Here is a 12566-nt window from a genome sequence, read left to right as displayed (position 1 = left end):
TTGGGCGTGTGCATGGCAAGAGGGCCCCGTCACTTTTCTCCCTCATTTTATAAGGATCTTCCCCGAATTTTGTCCCAGTGGTCCATCCTACAAATAGCATCTCTTGGGGATTAAAATTTAGAGCTGGAGGTGGGGGGGGGAGGGGAGAGAAGGTTGCATTATAACTGAAGACAGACACAGTGCTCAAGGCTTGTTAAATAGTAATCCCGGAATTATGCGATCCTTGTGTTAAGCTAAAGCTAAAGGCTTTAGCTTAACACATGGATCGTATCTGAAAAAAAAATTTGTACACTGACTTTCTTCGCCAAATGGTGCATCAACTTTCAAGGGTAGTTGGTTATTCTCACCATATCTGCATTAGTCAGAATTTTCCAGAGAAAGAGAACTGGTAGGATATACATATATGTTATTCCATAGATGCATGTATATGTTTACGAATGATTGTATACATGTGTGTACATCGTTGTTCTGGAGATTAATGATCCAGACACAACACTGACTGGTACCTGGCATAAAGTAAATGTTAGCAGATGCTCCTGTTCTCCCTAATGTTGATGCTGATGAGCCAAGAATTTGTAAAAATCCCCTTTCTGTCTTCCCTCTCCACTGTCCCACATCTCACATCTCCCATGTTCACTAATTGTTTTTTTTTTTCTGAAAATAGCTTCATAGATTTCTCTGTAAAAGCATCTATCGTCTAATAACTTCTTCACAGCTCAACCCATGTGATACAAGTCCAAGGTCGTGATCATCATTATGTTTGTGTTTACATAGTGGATCATTAAGACATTGGCGTGTGGATTCATCATCACTCTGCAGAGAGATCTTGCTCTCCAGTGGTTGGCAAGAAAAGGGGTGATTCAAGCTGGGACCATAAATTTCTGGGTTTTGTCATTTCTCTTTTCTCTGAAAGGCACAGGTGGGAGTTAATGGGTGAGCAGAAGAGCTAGAAGCTGATGATCTGGCCCAGGGCTAAGAGCATCTTTTCTTTTTCTTATCTTTTCTCTAGTAACCTAAAAGTTATAAGATTCTCAGCTAAGGCTTCTCCATTCTGTGTACATATTTGGTATTTTATGTCAGCTGGGGAAAGGAAGTCTACAAACAGACCATGAAGAAACAGCACCTAACTCCTCAAGTAAGCCCTCTGGAGATTCTTTTAACCTGGCATCCTGGAAAAATCACACAGAGAACTAGAAGCTTATATGGTGCTTATGGTTCGATTTATCCAGCTGGGAAGATTGAGATCCCAGGATGCTGTGAGCTGGGTCCTGACATTATTATGCATCCCATCTTGTACTTTTGATGAGAGGATCATGTCAGTAATCTTCTCACCCTGCTCTCCATTCTTGCATGGGGGGACACTGGCTCGGAAGCCAGGGTTTTTCAGGCAAGAATAAATTACAGAGCATGCACCAAAATGAAAGAACAGAACATTGCCCACTCTGCTCCCAAGGTTGCATGTCAGGCATCAAGGGTTTGTTTTGCCACAGATGTGTGGGCATTGATGATTCATGAATGAAGACCTGGCAGGGGCTTCGGAAAATGTATGGGTGGGAAGGAGAGATTCTGAGGACACTGGTGTCTCCTGATCGAAGGCTGTTAACACTGCAGACACTCTGGCTTCTACATATTTTCACACGTTGGAATATTCTCTAATAATTCTTTCACTTGGAATTGGGCGAAGCCCATTCACACACATTGCAAACGTCTGTTACAGAGGCACCACTTCAGGCCATTGGATGACACATGGGGAAAAACTTTCATTTTTTGCTTTATTTATTTGTTTCTCTTGGAATGATTCATTCCTAATAAGTTTCTTGCCCAATTCCTGCTTCTGCAACCATCAAAAAGATTCTAGAACTTACTGAATATTTTCAATTTGTCGTGACTCATCTGCTTCCAAGTTCCTTTCTTCCAACACCCTGGGAGGTGACAGCTTAAAATGATCTGTCTACCACTTTGGACATTTAGTGACCAATTTAGTGACTTCGTATTTCTCCTCTGCTTTTTGGCCCTGGAAGATTGATTGTAGCTCTTAATGATGAGGCTCTGAAGGGACTTACTCATCTAGAAAATTTTCTCTTTTTCCACAGATGGATGCAACAATAGGGTTCTTCTTAATCAGATCTGTCAGGAGCACGCACATTGGTACATGTTCTCAGAGGGAGGTGCCCTTAAGGAGAAGGACAAGACACGGGTTTTATATAGTCACATATCCACAGAAGGTGTTGCTAGGTAGCACATTCATGGTTCTGTGGTGTTTAGGCTCCATTTTAAAGAATGAAACTGAAAAAAGGTAAGACAGTTGCCTTCCATGTTGCTGGCCCCAATTCACTCCTCAGCACTGAAGTCCCCTAAGCATTCTAGGCGTCATTTCTGAGCAGAGAGCTAGAGGTAACCCCTGAGTACTGCTATGCATAGTCCCCCAAAATGAACATATATTTTTTACTCCATGGAAGATAACGTGTTTTAGTTACAGGCCATATTCCGAGGGAAAGATAGCTTGGTCCACCATTTAATCATTTTCATAATTCATTTTCATTGAACTGAATTCAATCATTTAATCATTTCATTTTTTAAATCGCTTATTTAGATCATTCTTTCTATTCCATTTCTGGTCAACTCTATTGGATAATTACATTTTTATTTTCAGCACTATGGCTTATAATACTGTTAACGGTGAAGTTTCCTGCACAGAATGTTCCAGCATCGTACCATCCACCAGAGCATTCACTTATGTCTAACACTCCACTACAATCCCTTTCCTATCCATGCCCTTGTAAGTGTCTTACTAAAGACAAGTTCTCAGTTTCTGTTGCCATCTATCATTTGTCATTCCCTTACAATGTTTCTGCAAGTCCCACTCATTCTGTATCTGTCCTTCCCCTTCTGAGTAACTTCATTCTGCAAAACAATCTTTAGATCCATCCACGTAGCAGAAAATTGCTTGATTTTCATCTGTCCTTATAACCGAGCAGCATTGTTATGTATGTATACCATCATGTCTTTGTCTAGTCATCTGTACTTGGACACTTGGGTTGTTTCCAGATTTTGCTATCGTGAATAGTGCTACAGTGAGTGTAGGAAAGCAAATATCTTTCCTGAATAGTTTGGGTCCTTGGGCTAGTAAATGAGATTGCTGGGCCACATGGAAGGTCAATTTCTAGTTTTCTGGAGAAGTGTTCATCTTATTTCCCAAATGGTTGGACAAGTTGTTATTTCCATCAGTAGTGGATGAATTTCTTCCCCCCCACCCCCCATCCCTGTCAACACTGTCATGGTTTTGTGATGTGTGCTGGTGTGAGATGATATTTTGTTATCTTGATTTGCTTTTTTAAAGACCAACCTTGCTAGCATCATTTCTTTGCTTTGCTTTAATGTCATGATATTTCAGACAGTATTATCAACTCTACAAAGGTAATAAGCATTTCATTTCTTTCCTTGAGGCTTTGTTAGACCTTCCGACTCATGTTTTGCATGATCATAATCCTACAGGACTCTGAAAGTAGTAATTACTGGTATCTTAGACAAGGGTTTGAACAAGGTTAGCTCATTTTAATCAAAGAAAAGACTCGGGCCTGAACTTTACAGGGCCCGTACCATACAACAGCAAGACTAGAGTGGTTATCATTAGAGAAATTACTGGTTTCACACGTATGGAGCACATGTTTACTAAATCCGTGCTTGCCAGAGAAACTTGTCTCTGAATAATAACCTTTGTGGACTCATTAAAAATCTTATTGGGGGCAGACATAAATAATGGGCACACCAGCGAACATTTGGTGTGATTGGTGGCCCCTGTCAGTATCACAGTTCAGCAGGATCTTCACATAGTCCACTTTTAGCTTTCCTCTATTGGCAGTCTTAGTAATAATTTAGACGACGAAGTTAATAGAATGTTCAGAAAATCAGGATAAAAAGTAGGTAGAACTTTAGAGTATTTCTCTTTTCACAGAAGACATTGGAAGGATGTCAAAAGTGTGAATTTCTTATGATGAAAACACTTACATAGACAGACAGATAGACAAAGACACACACACCGCATGCATACATAAACAATCATTGTGTTCCATTTCATCCAAGAATTTCAGTTTTCTGACTCTTACGTTCTGCAGTTCAAAAAAAGTGAAGATAAATTTTTAAGAAGGCAAGGCACTGAGAGACAGATTTACCAAAGAACCAGACAGTGGGAGTCTGCTGTTTCTTGGGGACACCCCACCATATGGAGGATGGTTGACTAAATCAGAAATTTCTTGTACAGTCCAAAGATATGTAGAGTGAATAAATGGCTGAAAAGTTGAGTAAAATGGAAATAACTCCTACCTTATAGCAAAGTGGTTCAGGAATGTTGGGATCACTGTCTTTCCCATTAAATTTTCCTGCAGGCCACCAAATGTTGTATTAGTACCAAAATTTGGCAGTATAAACTACCTTTACCATTGCTACCCCTGGGTCTATTATTTTTATTATTATTTAGTGACCCTGAATTACAAAGTTATTCCTGATTCGGTTTCCACGTGCAACATTCCAACACTAATCTCCCCTCTACCAGTGTCTCCAGTGTTCTTCCATTCTCCAGGACAGGTACATTTTTAACAAATTTGGGGGCACAATGGCTCACAGTAATGTTACTGATAGGGTTTCATTCATAATACTTCATCAGCTTTTCTCACCTCCTCCTTCCAATTGATTGCTTCCCTCCACTATTATAGTAGTGTTCTCTTCACTAGCCTGTTCCCTACCCACAGTGGAAAGTTCTCTACTAAAGATCAATTCTCATGTTCTTCCTTTCTGTTGCTCTTGGACACTTCTTATTCTACAACTGTGTTTCTTTAAATCCCACATATAAGAGGGATCATTTTGTGTCAGTCTTCTAACTTCATTCAACGTGATAGCTCTCCAAATCCACTTTCGTAGGATTAAATTGCATGATCTCATTTTTTCTTCAAGCCAAGTAATATTCCATTGTGCATATATACTATACTTTCTTATCTGTTCTAGGACAATTGGATTGCTTCCAAATTGTGGCTATTGTGAATAGTGTTGCAATGAACATAGGAGTGCAAATGTCTTTCAGCGGGGTAATGAGAGCAATATTTAATCTGTCCCAGAGGGTCATCCACAGATTCAATCATGCAGTGCTTTTCCCGTAAAGTTTTCTGTTCATTCTTATTCAGTGTCTTTGAAGTTTGATTTGGTTATTTGCAAATGTGAATGGTGAATTAGGACCTTATGCTTAATGTGTGAAGTGATATTTAGGTGATTCTCATGAAACTGGGCCATTGAACAAAGATTGCTTTCACATCTGCGCACATAATATTATGTCATCACTTTAGAATTGTTTTAGAATTCAGCAGAATATGTATATGTTATCATATAACTTTCATTACTACCTTGTTAAACTCTTTAAGCCACTAATCTGTTTTATTCTTTCCTCAAATTAAAACTTCAAATTAAGATCTAATTTTCCTTTTCATTTCATTTCATTTCATTTCATCATCCTGTTATTCGTCGATTGCCTCGAGCAGGCCCCAGTAACGTCTCTTTCATCCTAGCCCTGAGATTATATTCAAGCCTCTTTAGGAGAATGAGACCCATCATTGTTACTGGTATTTGGCATATTGGGTACGCCACGGGGAGTTTGCCAGACTCTGCCCTGTGGGCAGGCTACATTCGATAGCCTGCAAGTTTGTTCAAAGTAGGAATAAGACAATAAGATGTCATAAAAAAAAGTTCTGTTAAGATGTCGCGCGGCCGCAAATGCGGCCGCGCGGTTCCGGGATCTGGATTTTATAGTCTCTGAGTCTTGGCCGCTGATGGGATTACACGGCGCCAGGGGGCCGGGTGGTGGGTGTGACCCCCGCCTACTGGAATTTGGAGGATCTGGGTGGAAGATGCTCGACTCCAATTCGAGTAGGCTTGGAGGTCTCGGCCCCGGAACCCGCGTGGTTTTGTCCCTCTGCCAGTACCTTCATGTGTTTCCTTAAACTCTTTAATTTATGTAATATTTAATACTCAAAAAGAATACTTTTTATTGTCAAAATTTTACTACTTTGAATTTTTTGTTGTTGGAGTGAATAATCTACAAGAGCAATAAAGTTCTTTAAATTCATCCTATGATTGTATCTTGGTAGAAGTTGTAGTACTGTTTTGAAAAACGGCATGTGTGTATGTGAGAAAGAGAGATAGACTAAGAGGCAACAATAAAGAGAGCCAAGGAAAGGAGAGAAAGAATCTTCTAGAAGATTCCCTCCCTCCACAGAATTTTTCTGCCAATACAAATACAGTTATTTTACATTTCAGTGGATGATGAAATTAAAGAACCAGTCTTCTCAAGCACTGAAGCCAGTATCATTTATTTGCTTTGGAGTTTCCAGAAGGTTATTGGAGATTAGTACAGCACCAGGTCCATTCCCCGGCATTACTCGAGTGATACCTGAGTGTTGAGCCAGAAGTAACACCTGGCACTACCAGGAATGGCTCAAACACCAAAAAGAAAGAAAAAGAAAACAAGTAAAGGGGTCATGAAAGAAACAAAGCATTGATGCATGGTACAACTTATATGAACCCTGAAAATGTGCTGAGTGGAAGAAAAACATTCCATGTAATGTAACTTGGAGAGATGAAACTCCAGAAGAGAAATGGGTGAGTGCTAGGGTCACAGAGCAGCATCTGGGGTGACTGACTGCCTGGATCTGAATGACCTGAATCTGACATGACAGAGAGAAAGGAAACCAGACAGAACTGGTGACCACACAACATTTTGATTACTAATTGCAACTCCAGTTTTCACTTTACAATAGCTAGTTTTATGCGTTGTGAATTTCACCTGAATGTAAAAAATAATGAACCTGTTTAAAATTAGGGATAAAGATATCATAAAGTAGCATGTATAGAAAGCATGGCTCAGTGAATATTGGTGATAAATCAAAACCTGTATTATGCATTTTGTTCCAAGTCTATCATGATTGACTCAAATAAGAGTTACATGCTTCTACTGAGCACTGTTGAATGTTGAACCAGGGGACTGACAGACAGTATAGGGGGTAAGGCAACACAGATGCCTAAGCACTGACAGGTATGGCCCCAAAACCCAAGTTCTGGGGGAGAAGGCAGTTAGGATGGAGAAGGGACCACTATGACAAAGATATTTGGAAATGATCTCTGGATAAGAGCTGCATGCAGGGGCTGGAGCATTAGCACAGTAGGTAGGGTGTTTGCCTTGCATACGACTGACCTGAGTTCTATTTCCAGCATTCCATAAGTACCACCAGGAGTAATTCCTGAGTGCAGAACCAGGAGTAACCCCTGTGCATTGCTGGGTGTGACCAAAAAGAAAAAAATATAACAACTGCATGAAGAAAGTGGGTAAAGGAACAAACATGATAACCTCTCAGTATCTGTATTTGCAAACCATAATGTCCAAAAAAAAGAGACAGGCAGATGGGGAGATAGAGAGATGCAAAGTGTTAGAGACAGGCAGACTGTGGCAGGTGGCTTGGGGGTTGTTGGCAGGAGGGAAACTGGGAACATTGTTCATGGAAAAATATACACTGATGTAGAGAGGGGTTGTTAGAATGACTAGTAAAGGAATGGATGTTGATATGGCTGAAACCAATCATGAACAGCTTTGTAACTGTGTATCTCATGTTGATTCAATTAAAAAAATAAAAGCATTTTGCTAGTTGCTTTCTTGGTGGAGTACAGGTGCTGATCTGTCACAGTTATTTCCAAACTATTGTCTAGTGTCACCCATCTTACCTCTGCAATATCTTTCCCCACTACCTCCAGTCCTTGTTCCAGACCCTTCACCTCCTGGCCACACTTTAAACTCTTTACCTGCCCTCCCTGCCATATTTCTCTCTGCCTCCATCAAATTCAATCACTGCTTCGACTATCGTGCTGCAGTGAAATTCCATCAAGAGCAGAGACAGCTTTGCTCATCAACTTGTCTCCAAGACTATGCCCCCGGTCCATGACCTTATGTGGGGTCTCACCAAAGTGGCCTGTTTGCCCAAACACACCCCCATCATTCCCCACTGTAACCCTTGTCTTATTGCTCTCTCCTTCTCACCCTCTATGCCATCACCTAGATTTCAACCTACAGTCCTGATACTTTAAAGTTTCAGTGACTCTCTTCTCTGAAGTATCTCATCCATCTGTAAGGCACTGTCACTCCCTCAGCCAAATGCAAGAGGTTCTTTGCTTGGGGTTCTTCAGACCTCCTCCAACTGCCCTTTATGAGTCCTTTGTTTCTTCTGTTACTGTGCAAGTGCCTGGCTTGTCAGAGCCATGATCAAGTCAATCATGGAGATAAGATTTAAAACTTGACATCCCTCCCTCATTGATGGTGCTCTGAATGCAATTACTATTGATTTCCAGACGTTCCATGCTTATTCTTTGCCTCTTCCATGCGGGTACATTCTTGTGTGCACAACAGTATGAACTAGTGTCTCTAGAATGTTTACAACAGTAGAGTGAACTAAGGTTTTAGTGTTTCTAGAATTCTAGTGTTTCTAGAGTGAACTAATGCTTTAGTATTCCTGGAATTCTAGTGCTTCTAGAATGAACTAATGTTTTAGCGTTTCTAGAATTCTAGTGCTTCTAGAGTGAACTAATGATTTAGTGTTTCTGGAATTCTAGTGCTTCTAGAATGAACTAATGTTTTAGTGTTTCTAGAATTCTAGTGCTTCTAAAATGAGCTAATGATTTATTGTTTCTAGAATTCTAGTGTTTCTAGAATGAACTAATGTTTTAGTGTTTCTAGAGTGCACAGTACTTAAGCATCTTTGAATAAAGAGTTTTTTTCTTTTCAGTAACTGACCAATTAACTCTTGTTAAAGAAGTAGCCACAGCACAAAAAAGATGCAAGAGTACTTCCAAGTTCTGAATGTTGTAAATAGAGCCCCATTAAACATGGTCCTGTAATCTTTGCAGTCAAGTGCCCTTTTTCATTACTATTTTTTTGGTGAACCTTTTAAACTAGATTTCTCCTCTCTAAATCCATAGTGTGTAATGCATGTCAGTCATTTGACACCTAATTAAGTTATATTTTGCGTTATCTCTTGAAAGACAATTGATGTTTATGCATTTCTATAATATATGTATTCTAGTGTTAGTGGTTCTCCCCATTCTGTTGTAAGAAAGAACAAAAGTCAATTTCTTCTTTTTAGGTCACAAAAATATCTTTAAAAGATCCCTTTGAATCTCTTTGAGTGTTATTCCTTAATTTTTGCACTGCCCATGTAACTGTTTGATAAGTCATCCAGTCTGGTCCTAACCCAACTAGAGTACCTCCATTTATTTTCACTCTAACTAAGTTCCCTACAGTTCAAAGATTGCTTCCGCCAAAAAACAACAGGGCATTGTTAAATTTTTTAAAAATTATCTTGGGAAGGAAAATGACCATGTTTTAGGCTGTAATTTAAGTCAAATAGCTTTTGTGTCCTTGGCATTTGCTTGAAGTCAGATACTTAAGCAAAATCAAACACTGAAAGATGGGGCTTCAGAGACCCAGATCAACATATATGTTTAATGAAAATTTATTTTTCAGAGGCAACCTCTTTGGACTACTTCCTCCCCATATATTCTTCATTTGTTTAGATAAAACTAAACTCAAGGGACTTTCTGATTCTAAAGAAAGACCAAATGATAGGAAAGATTATAATTGGCCATTTTCATTGATATTTAAAATTAGAGAATGGTGGAGAGTCATTGCTAGAAATCAGATTTTTATTTTAGCTCAAACTCTATTTAAGGAATTTTAATACCTTTTCCAAGTTGGCACCTGGTTTGGGAGAAAAGGTAGGAATTCTGATGACGGTTAATTTTTTTGTTGTTGTTGTTAGGGAACAAGAAAGAATTTTCTCCATTCTCCCATTCTGACTGCTGAGAACATCTATGTGCGCAAGTAGAACCAACTTTGACCTCTCTCTTTTCTTCATCTCTTGCCTCTGCAGGTTACCTACCTAGGTAAAGTCCCCACCACGGGCATGCAGTTTCTGTCTGGCTGCACAGAAAAGCCAGTCATTGAGCTCTGGAAGAAGCATACGCTAGCCCGCGAAGACATCTTTCCAGCCAACGCCCTCCTGGAAATCCGACCTTTCCAAGTGTGGCTCCACCACCTTGATCACAAAGGGGAGGCCACGGTCCACATGGATACCTTCCAGGTAGCCCGCATTGCCTACTGCACCGCCGACCACCACGTGAGCCCCAACATCTTTGCCTGGGTTTACAGGGAGATCAATGACGACCTGTCGTATCAGATGGACTGTCATGCGGTAGAGTGTGAGAGCAAGCTGGAGGCCAAGAAGCTGGCCCATGCCATGATGGAAGCCTTCAAGAAGACTTTCCACAGCATGAAGAGCGATGGCCGGATCCACAGGAACAGCTCCTCCGAAGAGGTCTCCCAGGAGTTGGAATCTGATGATGGCTGAATGGACTCAGCTCCAGAAATTGCAGCATTGGTTCAAGGAATTCCAGAAGCTAGATGAATAAGCAACGCATCAAATTGGGATGAAAAGACTGCCAAACGATTGGACGGCCACGCTTTTAAAATTCAAATGAAATGTATTATTAAAGTAATTCCATGACATTGAAATCTGCTCCTGCTGTGACTGTGAGGAGGGTGGAAGTGTGGATGGGGAGGAAAGTTCTATGTTCTCTTACTCTGTATTTTCCACTTCATTTCCCAGTGCCTCCCTGTAGTGGGATGTCCATGCTGATTTTCACCTCTCAGGCAAAAACACGGGGGTTGTTTGGTGGACCTTTCCAATTTGCCTTATGGTACCCAACAAGAATGATAGTGCACCTTTGGGATCCCTGGTCATTGGGGGAGGTGGAGAATGCTGATGCTCGTGTTGAGGCCAGAGGGGTGAAGGAACACCTCAGGTGGATCCCGAGAGCTCCCCTTCATGGCATGTTCCAGATACTCTCCTCAGTAAGCAGATCAGCACAGCCTGTATTAAGCTTTACCACTAACAACCTGGTAGCTGGCAGTTAATTCAGTTACAGATAATGCTTTTATTTACACAAGTATATCAAGTAGTACCCTCGTATTGTATTCACGCCATCTATTTTCTTAGGATACCCTGGATTTCTAATGATAGAGTCTTTCCTCCTCCCATTATTTCACGATCTTTCCAACCCCTGCCAACTCCCCTTTGGGATGGATGGCAATCTCAACATACACTGCAGGACACCAAAGGGGAAGATGGCAATCAAGCCAATGATGGGATAAAGGATCAAACAGACTAAGAATTTAAAACCCATGACCATTACCACCACTGCAGAAACCTTGGAAAAAGGGGAACGAGTTTAACAGCAAATGAACAAATTCCCCGCAGTCTGTCCCTTTTCACCTTTGAGTTCTGCTAACTTATTTTGTTGGATGGTCCAATCTGATGAATCCTTCCCATCAGGCTTCAAATCTGATAGTTATCTCCCCAGGGAAGCCTGGCCTGCATCACTCAGCATTGCACTAGTGTAGGGAATGAGTCATACACACTTTACTTGTCCAGAAAGCCTGTGTTCTTCTGCATCTGAAAGGAAATCTCAGCTTGTTTTCTTAAAACCAGTGGCATCTTCCTGGCAGCATTACCAGCGGTTCACTCTTTCTCATAAGTGATCCTCCTGAAGAAAACTGGCATTTTCTCCTTTTTGTGAATCTTTTAATGCCATGGCAAAAAACACCTGGAATGAAATTGTATTTGTGAAAATATGTGCATTTGTGCATTGAAAGCTGAGAGCAGATGAGCAGTTTACTCGGTAATGTTGCTCCTCTATCCAAGTTTCTCTTTGAATCCTGGTGATGTTGGGGACACAGGCATACTTGAGAGAAGCCTTAAAGAAGAGCTAAAGGAAGCCAGAGAGTGGCAGCATTGGTGTTTGGGTCTATATATCTGTGTGTCCGTGTATGCGTCTGTGTGTGTTCGTGTGCCCCCCTGTTGGGTCCCGTCCTAAGGCATGTAGAATAAGCATGGAGTTCTGTGGAAGACAGCTCGCCTCTTGGAGATATGCTTGCTGCTTTACAACACATGTAAACGATTCTTTAGCATAAATGCATCCATTCTTTAATAAAATTATGTTTGCATTCATAAAGCCGAGGAGTATCCTTCTTTGTCGTGTCTTGTCTTTTCCACAGAATGAAAATCTGGAGAAAAAAAAACAGATAAGGTTGAATCAAAAGGAAATATTTCCTTTTTTAAAAAATAAAAGAATCTAAACTTGGTTGTCAATAGCCCATTCCTGGGTTATGTTTTTTTGTTATTTTTTTAAAAAATCTTATTTTCTAATGCTCAATTGAATTCTTTCCCCTTTGCTGAGATGAGTTCGTGTGGGCAGTTGAAATATTATTGTCAGGTGATGGATTTATAGAAAAGGAGAGCCTTTGAAAATGATGGCGATTTATAAAATCACACAGATTTGGAGCTCCTCCGCTGAAATCCTCACAGGTCAGCATGGTGTGATTCCCTCTGACGGGACAGGTTACAGATGTCCTCTGTGAGCCATCATTTCTGGGGACGACCCCATTCGTCAAGGAGGCAGGTGGCCCTGGAGTTGCATGT

The 12566-nt window shown here is 40.7% G+C and overlaps 1 protein-coding gene across 3 annotated transcripts in view; it reads left to right on the top strand.

Annotated features, from left to right (window-relative positions):
• PID1 (phosphotyrosine interaction domain containing 1) overlaps nucleotides 1-12099 on the top strand; it is a 288088-nt gene extending 275989 nt beyond the window's left edge. For all 3 annotated transcript variants that reach the window (XM_056121631.1, XM_056121644.1, XM_056121637.1), the window contains exon 3: nucleotides 9960-12099. In XM_056121631.1, the coding sequence (XP_055977606.1) occupies nucleotides 9960-10436 (477 nt within the window). In that variant the 3' untranslated portion in view covers nucleotides 10437-12099. The remainder of the gene's footprint in view (nucleotides 1-9959) is intronic.
• The last annotated feature ends 467 nt before the right edge of the window (nucleotides 12100-12566 follow it).

This window comes from Sorex fumeus, unplaced genomic scaffold, assembly GCF_029834395.1.
Source record: "Sorex fumeus unplaced genomic scaffold, SorFum_2.1 ptg000005l, whole genome shotgun sequence".
Taxonomy (NCBI): domain Eukaryota; kingdom Metazoa; phylum Chordata; class Mammalia; order Eulipotyphla; family Soricidae; genus Sorex; species Sorex fumeus.
The sequence above is the reverse complement of the archived record's forward strand: the minus strand, read 5'-3'. Positions and strand labels throughout refer to the sequence as shown.